This window comes from Musca autumnalis, unplaced genomic scaffold, assembly GCF_047663935.1.
Source record: "Musca autumnalis isolate F117 unplaced genomic scaffold, ASM4766393v1 scaffold_4, whole genome shotgun sequence".
In the NCBI taxonomy this organism is placed as follows: Eukaryota; Metazoa; Arthropoda; class Insecta; order Diptera; family Muscidae; genus Musca; species Musca autumnalis.
In genome coordinates, this window is record NW_027411977.1 from 65,687,581 (window position 1) to 65,701,289 (window position 13,709).

Genomic DNA, 13,709 nt, shown 5'->3' on the forward strand with positions numbered 1-13,709 from the left:
AGAAGAATGCCAGCTACCAAGGCAAACATGAGTGATTTAAGCTGAATAAAGAAAGATTTGAACGGTGCAGACGCCTCAACTTGTATTGGACCCGAATTGCCAGTGCGATACCCAGCACATGACCTGCATGTGGGGTGGAACTGCACGATACGCTGCAAATGTGTAACTGCTAAACTAAACCCAGTCATCTGACTTTCAATTTTTTATGGTTCTTTTTTAATCTCGGTATATGTGGCTACAGCAACAACTGTATGTACAGGTCATGGGTATGAATCTAATTAGTGATTTCCAATTGGTAATTTTGTCATAATTTCTTTTTCTCACTCGTGTATTTTACTATCGATATTGACAATGAATCGCATCTTCAGTTCATGTAATTTCTATAAAAAAAGGAAAATAATTTTCCTTAGTCTCCATTACCAGGCAACTGACACTGATGATGATGATGATGGCATGGCCATACTTATTGCCTTCAACACCAGAAAAATAAACATGTAATAATAATTAGTTTTCGATTGAAGATGCGGAAAATAAAGAAGGTGATTGCTCAAGGATACAGCTTATATGGAAGATTCTTGTTGACATTGTACACACACAACCTTATCACATTGCTATCCCTGATGGCAACCATAATAATGTTTACTTTTAATATACGTTATAAACTGTTCTTGTTTTATGAACAATTCTTTATTAACTTGGATTTTTCTTTGCACCTTTTTCTTGTGTGTGTGTGTGGGTAGTTAGTTTACTTGCTTACCTGGCCTCCAGGTGCTGTCGCACCTACGGTATTGGCTATAGTATTTAATACCTCCACATAAAGTTTTTCCTTCTGTTCTTGACTTTCGATCGAATCTTCAGCAATTTTTGGTGTTTCACGTTCTTGTTCATGAAGTGCTTCGGCACGTGCCTCAGCAGCACGTGTTGCCGACATACGGCGATTCTCTCGTTTCCATCCCAATGAGGTGAAATTTTCGAAATATGAGCCATCGGTTTCTTGAACGCTGTAAAAAGAAAAAAGAAGAAACGAAAACATTGTGATATTGATGTTCGAAGGGGTATGGGGTATTGTATATAATAACAAGTTTTATTGTAATTATCGTTACTAATTAATGTTAATGTCATGAAATATAGAACATGAGAGACAGGTTTGGCCGTGCCAAGGTTTTTTTCCAACCCATCATCATAAGGAAAAGTAAAGAGCGCTAATATTGGGTTTTATTGCGGTAAAGCATATTATACCCTCAGCATTTATGCTAAAGTCAAAATTGTTTAGTATTCCATTTGAAAAAATTAAAATTTTTTCTAACGCTACATGAATGATTTTTGGCACTTGGATTGAGAAAAAATGTCCATTCTCAAATCTGTTGGAGATACTAATTTTGGAAATTGCGGATAAAGTTATGGCGGTTTGAATTCTGATTATTAGAAAAAATCTTATAAAAACCCTATTCATTATATCGAGGAACATTGTTAATTTAAGGCTTCCTATATACTGTATGTTTACTGAGATCCCATGACTTTAGTGAAAAAGTTGGAAATTTTCACGGAAATTAGGACAGAATTAAAAACAATTGGTAGTTCTCAACTTGTTTTAATAAAATTCAAGCTGTTTATGCACCTGAAAAATGTCTAACAAATATGTACGTATACATTTTTGTTCCAAAATTTTATCTGTTTTGTTCAAGCATTGTATTGCAAATCCAAAAATACCATATTTTGCTGCAAACATAAAATACAAAAACAACTTTCGAAATTCCGCAATATTGTAAAAATCATTAACAATGCCGATGGTAGGAACTACCATAATCTAGAATTTTTACAAAGCCTTTGTTGTAGTTTTAAATATATATTGTTATTGTTTTTGTTTTCAGTAGACACACTGTTGTGGATTGAAACTTTCTATTATTAGTTCAAAAATACACCTTTTTAGACGATGCTCTCTCTCGTTAACTTGTTGAGTATTTTGAAGTCTTCTGAGAAATTTGAAATATGTACAAGAGAAGACGAACATTCTGCATCATAACAAAGTGAGCTCTCAAACATCGATTCAAACCATCATCTGTATGTCCGGATAAAACGTTGAATTGATGGGTCATTTGCCGTGCAGCCCTGACCGGGGACCCAAAAACTTTATCTTATTCCAGCATATCAAGAAAAAATAGCATGGTCAGCGATTTTCGTAGCCAGAAGATGCTATAAAAGCTGCCAAAACCATGTTTTGGAGGTGTTTAAATCTGAGTGGAAAAAGGGATTCAACAATAGGTTTGAGCACATGAAAAAGCATGTAAATCATGCTGGAGACTACTTAAGAAAACAATAAAACTATTTTTGATGGTAAATATTCGCGTTTTCATTGTTAGACCAAATAGTTATTGTTCAGCCCTCGTATGATGCAAAATAGATTGACGCACATCCCACTTTCCCATTTATTTATTTGAATTGTTCTGACGAGTATTTTAGGGTTGGTTGGATACCCTTCAACAATGAAGACATTCTGAGCTTTAAAATGTCACCAATTGCTTTTCCAAAATTGGTGAAATGCCGGGTTGGTAACCCTCCCCTATAAAAAAGCAGCCTACTATGAAAAAACGAAAGGAAAGAAAAACAAACCCCTCTAACGTTGACGAACACCGCAAACGTTTTAAGGACAATGATCTGCGAATATGCACCTGGAATGTTCGCACTCTTTATAGAGAAGGTGCAGTTTACGCATTGGCATACAGGAAATACGATGGAAAGACGTCACAACAACATCTAAAGGTGACGCACTGTATTATAGCTGTCATGACACAAAGCATGAGTTTGGTTGCGGATTTGTAGTTGGTCGGAGGTTAAAACATCTGGTGTCCAGCTTCACCCCAGTGAATGAAAGACTCGCTGCAATTCGTTTAAAAGCAAAATTCTTTAACATCAGCTTTATGTGCGCTCATGCTCCCACTGAAGACAAGGACGAACAGACCAAAGATATGTTTTTCGAGCGCTTAGAAGAGACATTAAAATTATACTAGGCGATTTTAATGCCAAAATTGGAAAGGAGAATATCTTTGGCCCAACAGTCGGAAAATTCAGTCTCCACAGTGAAACATCTGACAATGGTATGAGGCTGATAGACTTTGCAGCTGCAAAAAACATGATGGTTAGCAGTACCAGATTTAAGCATCTCGATATTCATAAGGGCACCTGGCTGTCTCCAGATCAAAGAACAGGAAATCAAATTGATCACGTTGTGATAGATGGAAGACATGCATCGAGCGTGTTGGATGTACGATCTTTCGAGGTGCAATATCACTACCTTGTTGCAGCAAAGGTACGTACCAGATTAAACGTTGCAAACAAAGTGCGAACAGAAACAACACGGAAGTTGGACATCGGTAAGCTGCAATCACAACAGATAGCCACAGCATATTCCACTCAACTGGCCCAATTGCTTAATGAAAGCACTACTCGTCCCGATAACATATCAGGACAATGGCCAAACATTGTCCACTCCATGCAAACAGCCGTAAAATCAGTACTTGGATACCAGAGACCTCCACCAAGGAATCCATGGTATGACCAGGAGTGTCGTGCTGCTACCGAAGAGAAAAATGCGGCATATATGGCTATTTTACAATCAGTAACAAGGCGTAGCGTACGAGAGAGGTATCGTGAGAAAAGGAGAAAGGAGAAACGTCTTTTCCACAGTAAAAAGAGAGCGATGGAAAAGCGGGAGTGTGAACAAATCGAGATGTATAGGAGGCAGAATGAAGTCCGAAAATTCTACCAAAGAGTGAAACATCAAACTAATGGCTTTGGCATTGACCAGAGACCAGCAAGGTAATTTGGTAACTGATACAGAGAGTGTGCTCAGGATATGGAAAACATATTTTTTCAAACTTGATGGTATTCAATAGCAGCGAAGACGACGAAGATACCACAGATCCAATTCCAGACGATGGTATTGAATGTATACCGCCCAGGCAAGATGAGGTAAAGACAGCAATAAACCGGCTGAAGAATAATAAGGCAGTAGGAGCCGATGACTTACCAGCCGAGATGTTCAAAACCGGAGACGACACGCTGATAAGGTGTATGGATCAGCTAGTTAGCTCCATCTGGCAGGAAGAACGCGTACCCGACGATTGGAACCTGAGCATCCTTTGTCCCACCCATAAGAAAGGAGATAAGACTTCATGCTCCAACTATAGGGGCATAAGTCGCCTACAAGATAGTGTCAGGGTATTGTATGACTAAAGCCCATGGTCAACAAAATAATTGGTCCTGCATCAGCTAGTTAGCTCCATCTGGCAGGAAGAACGCGTACCCGACGATTGGAACCTAAGCATCTTGTGTCCCGTCCATAAGAAAGGAGATAAGACTTTATGCTCCAACTATAGGGACATAAGTCTTCTCCATATCGCCTACAAAATAGTGTCAGGAATATTGTGTGTTTAAAGCCCATGGTCAACGAAATAATTGGACCTTACCAATGCGGCTTTAGACCTGGCATGTCCGCCATCGACCAGATATTTACCCTGTGGCAAATACTGGAGAAGACCTAAGATATGCAGATCGACACCTACCACTTTTTTGTCGATTTTAAAGCAGCCCACTACGTTCAAAGGTATTCAAAGCCATGTCTGAATTTGTTATCCCCGCAAAGCTCATTCGGCTTTGTAAAATGACTCTTACTGACACAAAAACTTCAGTTAAAATAGGAAAGAACGTCTCCGAAGAGTTTTGTACAAAAAGAGGTTTCAGACAAGGAGACAGCCTTTCGTGTGATCTTTTCAACATCCAGCTAGAAAAGCTTATACGAGAGGCAAACGTCAAAAGAAGTGGCACAATCTACACCAATAGCCACATGTTACTTGCTTATGCTGATGATATAGACATCATGGGACGATCAGTAAAAGAAGTAACCGTTACCTTTATGAAGGTGAAAGAAGAATCTGTTAAAGTGGGTCTGGCGGTAAACGGCGGGAAGTAAAAGTCGCGCGACGATGCGTCCATTGAGCTCGGACCAACTGTTGAAGTTGGTTTCTGTATTTTTGAGGTAGTAAAAGACTTTGTATACCTCGGCATCGCCGTAAACACAACAAACGACACCAGTTGTGAAATAAAAAGAAGTATTGTATTGGCCAACAGATGCTACTTTAGCTTAAGTAAGCACTTCAAAAAAAGTCACAACTCGTCAAACAAAAATAACGCTTTACAAAACACTGACACTACCCGTGCTGAGGTATAGTTTCGAAGCCTGGGTACTTGCACAAGCAGATAAGGTAGAGCTTGGCGTGTTTGAGAGACAAATTCTTCGAAAGATCTACGGATCAATCTTCGTTAACGGCGAATATCGACTTCGCATGAACCACGAGCTGTATAAACGTTTCGAGATGCAGCGATTGCGCTGGCTAGCCCATATCATAAGAATGAGCGATGATGAGCCCTCTAAAAAGGCGTATAAATTCGGACCGCATGGCGGTGCACGCAGAATTTGCCTGGCCAAAGAATATATGGCGCAAAGAAGTGGATGAAGAGTTGACAAGACACGGTATTCCAGAAAGCACTAAATAGAAAGAATTGGAGATCTTTTCTTAGTTCGGTCTATGGAACAAATGTTCTGTAATGGACCAGCTAAGTAAGTAAATACCAAAGCGTTCAATAAGTACCACGTAGATGTCGACAATAGTCAAATATAAAATCAAATATTAATTATTTTGATTCAGTTCGCCTTAAGTCATTTGGTATAAATGGTACTTTAGTGTCTCCCTAAAAGAAATGTTTACGAGTGGAAAGCTTATGCACAGGGGTAGTGGTGTAGCGTATCACATAGTCCGACTATAGCCTTTGTTCACTTGTTTTTTATTTACGGAAGTTGTGATTTATTCTTTCAACAGTGAAATACATTTGACCACAATTGTGGTAATTATTCTCTATTATTTATAATTGTTGTTTTTTAATAACAAAAATGGTCAAACGTTAGTAAAGTTTCAAGTGTAGTGCAGCCTCATTTCATAAAGTTTCGTTAAAACTTGCTGCTATCTGGGGACCTAAGACAATGAAGGCACTGACCATAATTTCAATACTCGTGCTATCCAAATGCATTATCGCTCGCCAAGACCAATTCCATTTTGTCGGTTACATCTGGCGAGGTGGAGTTGTAAAATATTTATTGTATTTTATAGATTTTAAAGCAATATACAGTTATAATGAATCCAGAGCACTATGTGTAAAATTTGGCATGACAAATGATCCCGTAGTAATGGAAGATAATAAATTCATTACAGGGAAGGAAGGTAGGTAGATACTTTACAAATTTATTTCTTTAAACAATTTGGGAATAAAAAATGTGTGAATTTTCAGCGCTTTGGACGCCCTGGAATCCATATGGAAAGACAAATTTTTGGCCTGTCTTTCAGCATAATGATAACCTTTTAATGGGGTTTGTATGTGCCACAGAACTGCAGGGGGCAATTGTTAGTTTTCACAATGGGACTTCCATACAATACAACGATGATTATATTCCAACATATTGTTATCCTAAAGAAGAAATGAATGAGTCAAGATTGAATAACTTGTCCGTAGTAGCCTGTATTCTTATATATAAAAAACATCTTCTTTAGTGTTATTAAATTTAAAAAAAATAAATTTGTTGTTACTAATGAGTAAAATATTTCAAATCAATTATATTTGAATTTTACTCTTTGAAATAAATTCTTTATATTAGTCACAGTTGCAGAATTTGTCGTGGAACCACACGGTGCTCTTGAATCAAATTTAAATGGAAGTAGCTTACACCTGGGAAGTTTTCGCGGATTCTGAAACTACAATGTTCATAGATGAGAAAAATCAAAAAACAAAAAAAATCGCCGGAGCGCTTATTAAATAAATCGCGATTCAAGTTCACATTTTTAGGGGTTGTTTAGGTTTTTGCGATTTTGCTTGGAAACTGCAACGTTCAAAGGTATTCAAAGCCATGTCTGAATTTGTTATCCCCGCAAAGCTCATTCGGCTTTGTAAAATGACTCTTACTGACACAAAAACTTCAGTTAAAATAGGAAAGAACGTCTCCGAAGAGTTTTGTACAAAAAGAGGTTTCAGACAAGGAGACAGCCTTTCGTGTGATCTTTTCAACATCCAGCTAGAAAAGCTTATACGAGAGGCAAACGTCAAAAGAAGTGGCACAATCTACACCAATAGCCACATGTTACTTGCTTATGCTGATGATATAGACATCATGGGACGATCAGTAAAAGAAGTAACCGTTACCTTTATGAAGGTGAAAGAAGAATCTGTTAAAGTGGGTCTGGCGGTAAACGGCGGGAAGTAAAAGTCGCGCGACGATGCGTCCATTGAGCTCGGACCAACTGTTGAAGTTGGTTTCTGTATTTTTGAGGTAGTAAAAGACTTTGTATACCTCGGCATCGCCGTAAACACAACAAACGACACCAGTTGTGAAATAAAAAGAAGTATTGTATTGGCCAACAGATGCTACTTTAGCTTAAGTAAGCACTTCAAAAAAAGTCACAACTCGTCAAACAAAAATAACGCTTTACAAAACACTGACACTACCCGTGCTGAGGTATAGTTTCGAAGCCTGGGTACTTGCACAAGCAGATAAGGTAGAGCTTGGCGTGTTTGAGAGACAAATTCTTCGAAAGATCTACGGATCAATCTTCGTTAACGGCGAATATCGACTTCGCATGAACCACGAGCTGTATAAACGTTTCGAGATGCAGCGATTGCGCTGGCTAGCCCATATCATAAGAATGAGCGATGATGAGCCCTCTAAAAAGGCGTATAAATTCGGACCGCATGGCGGTGCACGCAGAATTTGCCTGGCCAAAGAATATATGGCGCAAAGAAGTGGATGAAGAGTTGACAAGACACGGTATTCCAGAAAGCACTAAATAGAAAGAATTGGAGATCTTTTCTTAGTTCGGTCTATGGAACAAATGTTCTGTAATGGACCAGCTAAGTAAGTAAATACCAAAGCGTTCAATAAGTACCACGTAGATGTCGACAATAGTCAAATATAAAATCAAATATTAATTATTTTGATTCAGTTCGCCTTAAGTCATTTGGTATAAATGGTACTTTAGTGTCTCCCTAAAAGAAATGTTTACGAGTGGAAAGCTTATGCACAGGGGTAGTGGTGTAGCGTATCACATAGTCCGACTATAGCCTTTGTTCACTTGTTTTTTATTTACGGAAGTTGTGATTTATTCTTTCAACAGTGAAATACATTTGACCACAATTGTGGTAATTATTCTCTATTATTTATAATTGTTGTTTTTTAATAACAAAAATGGTCAAACGTTAGTAAAGTTTCAAGTGTAGTGCAGCCTCATTTCATAAAGTTTCGTTAAAACTTGCTGCTATCTGGGGACCTAAGACAATGAAGGCACTGACCATAATTTCAATACTCGTGCTATCCAAATGCATTATCGCTCGCCAAGACCAATTCCATTTTGTCGGTTACATCTGGCGAGGTGGAGTTGTAAAATATTTATTGTATTTTATAGATTTTAAAGCAATATACAGTTATAATGAATCCAGAGCACTATGTGTAAAATTTGGCATGACAAATGATCCCGTAGTAATGGAAGATAATAAATTCATTACAGGGAAGGAAGGTAGGTAGATACTTTACAAATTTATTTCTTTAAACAATTTGGGAATAAAAAATGTGTGAATTTTCAGCGCTTTGGACGCCCTGGAATCCATATGGAAAGACAAATTTTTGGCCTGTCTTTCAGCATAATGATAACCTTTTAATGGGGTTTGTATGTGCCACAGAACTGCAGGGGGCAATTGTTAGTTTTCACAATGGGACTTCCATACAATACAACGATGATTATATTCCAACATATTGTTATCCTAAAGAAGAAATGAATGAGTCAAGATTGAATAACTTGTCCGTAGTAGCCTGTATTCTTATATATAAAAAACATCTTCTTTAGTGTTATTAAATTTAAAAAAAATAAATTTGTTGTTACTAATGAGTAAAATATTTCAAATCAATTATATTTGAATTTTACTCTTTGAAATAAATTCTTTATATTAGTCACAGTTGCAGAATTTGTCGTGGAACCACACGGTGCTCTTGAATCAAATTTAAATGGAAGTAGCTTACACCTGGGAAGTTTTCGCGGATTCTGAAACTACAATGTTCATAGATGAGAAAAATCAAAAAACAAAAAAAATCGCCGGAGCGCTTATTAAATAAATCGCGATTCAAGTTCACATTTTTAGGGGTTGTTTAGGTTTTTGCGATTTTGCTTGGAAACTGCAAGTCCTATCAAAATGGGAATAAAGAAAATGTTGTAGCTATCAAAATTCTCTACAAGTTTGACCTTAATGATATTTTCGTAGGTTGTACAACTTTTGAGATATACAAGTTGAAATTGGGACAATTCAAATTCAATTCAATCCTGTATCGTCTCCTTATAAAACAATGTCATGACTGCAATTTCCCAACTTAAACTTATATATCTAAACAAATGGTACAACCTAGGAAAAATAACATAAGCCAGACTTGTAGAGCATTTTCACACCTATAAGATTTTCTCCGGTCCTATGCCGATAAGACTTGCCGAAGCAAGCAAAATCGCGAAACCATAAGAAAAAAACTTAAAAATGTAAACTGAGTTTCTTTATCTCAAAAATGGTACAGCCAGAGAACAAATCATAAACGACAATCCTGTAGAGAATTTTCACAGCTACAACATTTTCTTTAGCTCCATTCCGATTGGACTTGCGGTTTCCAAGCAAAATCGCCAAAACCTAAAAAACACCTAAAAATGTGAATTCGGCCGCGATTTATTTAAAAAGCGCTCCGGCGATTTTTTTTGTTTTTGGATTTTTCTCATCTATGAACATTGTAGTTTCTGAATCCGCAAAAACTTCCCAGGTGTAAGCACCTTCCATTTAAATTTGATTCACCTACTCCTTCGGGTACCTCCCACACAAAATTTCGGAAAAGTTCAGTTTAGGACCTGCTCTCGAATCACCTTGGTTTTTGTTGTAACATCTTGTATTCACTGTCCCCTATACGAAGGTAAAAGTTTCCTCAGGGGCAAGTCCATACTTCCTGAAAAAATAGCCTGAAAGTTGAAAAACAAACCCTATGACACCATGTTTATGGGTGGAAGCGCAAGATAATTCTCGAACGAAAATGCCGATTCCGGACAAAATTTGGCCTTCGTAATATTGTTTCCAAACTAAGTTTAAGTTCGTTAATAAGCCATATCGGTCCACTCCTTCAGGTACCTACCCCACAAAAGTTCAAAAATATTCGGAAAAATTGTGCGCACGATAACTCTTGATGGGAGTGACCGATTTGGTCCATACTGTACACATTCTCATAATATCTGTATAGATCAGGTTCGAATATGGACTATATTTTTCCACTCCATCCCGTACCTTTCACACAAAATTTTAGATAATTTCTCATTAAGACCAGCTTTTGAATCACTTTGATTTTTGTTGAAGCAACTTACATTCGCTGCCTCAACTACGATGGTAAAAGTTGTTTCAGGGGCAAGTCCATACTTCTTGAGGGAACAGCCCGAAGGGTGTAAAAACCCCCTATGGCACCCCCATGGTCTATGTCGGTCCATTCCTTTAAGTACCTTTTCCGCAAAACTTTTGAACTTTAATCTTAATCAACAGTTTTGTCGGTTCATACGACCAACATTTTGAAACCCCCTAAATACATAAGTTTTTTTGTGAAAAAAGTGTTTCAATTTGCACAGGCTGAGGGTATATCTCTGTCGGCAAAGCCGACTGATACTTTTTTACTTGTTTTGAATCGACTTAGTCCTGGCCGTCCATTTGCCTCTATGGTTGAATGTTGCTTACGATGGTTGTCAAATGGGTCAACGGTTTTGGTCCAAACTTTGCATCCCGTAATATTTTTTGCAATTCGATATGAAGTTCGAAAATGGGTCATAAGCAGATAACGGATTTAGTATATTTTTCAAAAATTCAAATAAGAAAATTCTTATATTCTTACATGATTTTGGCAAGTAAAAAGTATCATTCGGCTTTGCCGACAGAGGTATACCCTCAGACTGTGTAAACTGAAACACCTTTTCCCAAAAACTTACATTTTTACGGGGCCTTTTTTGGACGTATGAACTTGCCGACAAAGATGTGGTTTAGGATAAAATCTCAAAAGTTCTGCGGAGGAGGTACCTAAAGGAACGGACCGACATAGTCCATCTTGCAAGTGTGTCTTATTTTTGGAGTCATTCCTCTCGGTAGGACCATTATATCAGGAAATATGGACTTGCCCACGAAAAACATTATATCGCTTTAAATGTCCAAATGATTCTCGCACTAAAACAAACATGTTGATCATTAGGACTCACTTTTGAACATAAACTAAGTTGAACATAAACTAACAAAGTTTCGACTAACTCATTTATGAGATATTACCATTTTATCGAATATTTTCGAACAATTGTGGGGGAGGTACCGGAAGGAGTGTGCCTATAAGCACCATCTTCGAATCTCATATAATATACGAAGAAATACTACGATATACAAAGCGTGGACCAACGCAGTATTCGCTTCGGGAGATGTCGTGCATTCCAGCCACTACACACGCTGGCCGGATCATTTTTTCAAGAAGTATGGACTTGCCACTAAAAAAAAACTTGCAGCTTCGTAAAAGGGGCCTTGAGTGCAACGTGTTGCCTGAAAAATCAAAACTATTTTAGAGGAGGTCCTAACCTGTACTTTTCTGAAATTTGGTGTGGCAGGTATCCGAAGGAGTTGACATACATTTATAGTCCATATTCTAACCTGATCTATGTCTCGTGGAAATATTACGATATCCAACGTTTGGACCAAATCGGTTACTGCCTTCGAGAGTTATCGTGCGCACCATTAAAACGAAAAGTTTTGAACTTTTGTAGGGGAGGTACACAAAGGAGTGGGCCGATAAGGGCCATCTTAGAACTTGATTTAACTTTGGGCAAAATATTACGATTGCCAAATTTTGGATAGCGGGTTTTTATAGCTTTTAGGCAGGCCATTTAACTTGTCACTGAAGAAACGTGCACTTCGTAATAGGGGTAGCGAATAGAAGTTGTTACAACAAAAATCAAAAGGATTCGAGAGGAGGCCGAAGAAGTGAACCGATAAAGTCCATATTCTGGTAGAAGTATTACGATGTGCAAAGTATGGACCAAATCGGTTAGTTCCTTCAAGAGTTATCGTGAGCATAATTTTAGCGAAAAAATTGAACTTTTATGGGAAGGCATCCGAGGGAGTGGGCCAAAATGGTCCGTCTTCGAACTTAAACTAAATTTGGACAACATATTAAGAAATTCCAACATTTTGGACCGAATCGGCAGATCCGTTTGAGAGTTATTTTGGGCTCCAACCACTAAATACGGTGTCATAGCGGGTTTTTTGCAACTTTCAGGCTATTTTCTCAGGAAGTATTGAATTGCCCCTGATGAAACTTATACCGTCGTATAGGGGACTGTGAATACAAGTGATTAAATCAAAAATCAAAGTAATTCGAGAACAGCTCCTAAACTGAACTTTTCCAAAATTTTGTGTGGGAGTTACCCGAAGGAGTGGACCGATTGAGTCCATATTGAAACCTAGTCGTAGGTAGAAATTTTACGATGGGCAAAATCGGTCGGCCGCACAAATTTTCCCAACATTTTCGAACTTTTTTGGGGGAGGCAGCGGAAGGTGTAGACCGATATAACCCATCTTCCAACATGAACTAAGTTTGGACAAAATATTACGAAAGCCAAATTTTGAACCGACTCGGTTGATCTGTTCGAGATTTATCGTGCGCTCCATCCAGCCAGACAGACATGGCTAAATCAACTCCAAATTGTCTGAAACAGATTTCGTCCAAACATATTTGGTGTCTAAAACCATTATTTCGATGAGGCACATTTTGTATGAAAGTGTATATACCCTCGTTAGCATACATGCTGAATGTATAAAAACGGAAAGCTCGACGGGCCGAACTTTTTATACCTTCCATGATGAAATACTCTGATCGGTCAGTCGGTATCGTTATATAGGGACTGCAATAAAACGTGAACTTATGTCGATAATTTATGTCGGAGAAGTTTCTTGATCACTGAGAACCTTAAATGATAAATTATAGCTAATGCAGTATGCAAATGTAGCTAAAAACGTCAAAATACTTGAAATTAGGCGGTACCGCTATATAGGGGCTTTACCAAAATGTGGACCTATCTTCACCAGTTTTAGTGCAAAAGTTTTTTTGATCTCTTGAAACTCCAAGTGCCAAATTCAAGCCAACTTGGGAGGAAAATTTAGCTAAAATTCTCAAAAAACCTTAAATCGGGAGGTACCGTTATATGGGGGCTATACCAATATGTGGACCTATCTTGACAATTTCTAGTGGAGAAGTTTCTAGTCCATTGAGAAATTTTAGCTAGTTTGGTTAAAAAATTTAGGTAAAATCCTCAAACTATCCGGCGATGTGTTTTATTCTTCTGTCCATGGAACACCAAAATACCTATGGTTTTCCAGGTCACTTCGTAAAGTGATTTTATAAACGTCAAAATATCTGAAATCGGGCGGTACTGTTATATGGGGGCTATACCAACATATGACTTGTCCGTAAAACAAAAGACGCACCATTTCAACATTTCAGCGTTCTATCTCAATTTTTTGTGGACGCTTAAGTTAATATGGCAGACGCACCGTTTGACCCTTTCAACGAA

General features: G+C 37.9%; 1 protein-coding gene and 2 long non-coding RNA genes across 4 annotated transcripts in view; 2 read left to right on the forward strand and 1 right to left on the reverse strand.

Moving 5' to 3' along the window:
* unc-13-4A (BAI1 associated protein 3) overlaps positions 1-13,709 on the reverse strand; it is a 595,010-nt gene that overhangs the window by 110,357 nt on the left and 470,944 nt on the right. For both annotated transcript variants that reach the window (XM_073987488.1, XM_073987489.1), the window contains one exon: positions 758-1,001. In XM_073987488.1, coding sequence (XP_073843589.1) covers positions 758-1,001 — 244 coding nt within the window. The remainder of the gene's footprint in view (positions 1-757; positions 1,002-13,709) is intronic.
* LOC141404161 (uncharacterized) lies at positions 5,974-6,397 on the forward strand. The gene is made up of 2 exons (XR_012412960.1): positions 5,974-6,275; positions 6,343-6,397. It is a non-coding gene; the product is annotated as an uncharacterized lncRNA (long non-coding RNA).
* On the forward strand, positions 8,314-8,737 carry LOC141404160 (uncharacterized). Its single transcript, XR_012412959.1, has 2 exons — positions 8,314-8,615; positions 8,683-8,737. It is a non-coding gene; the product is annotated as an uncharacterized lncRNA (long non-coding RNA).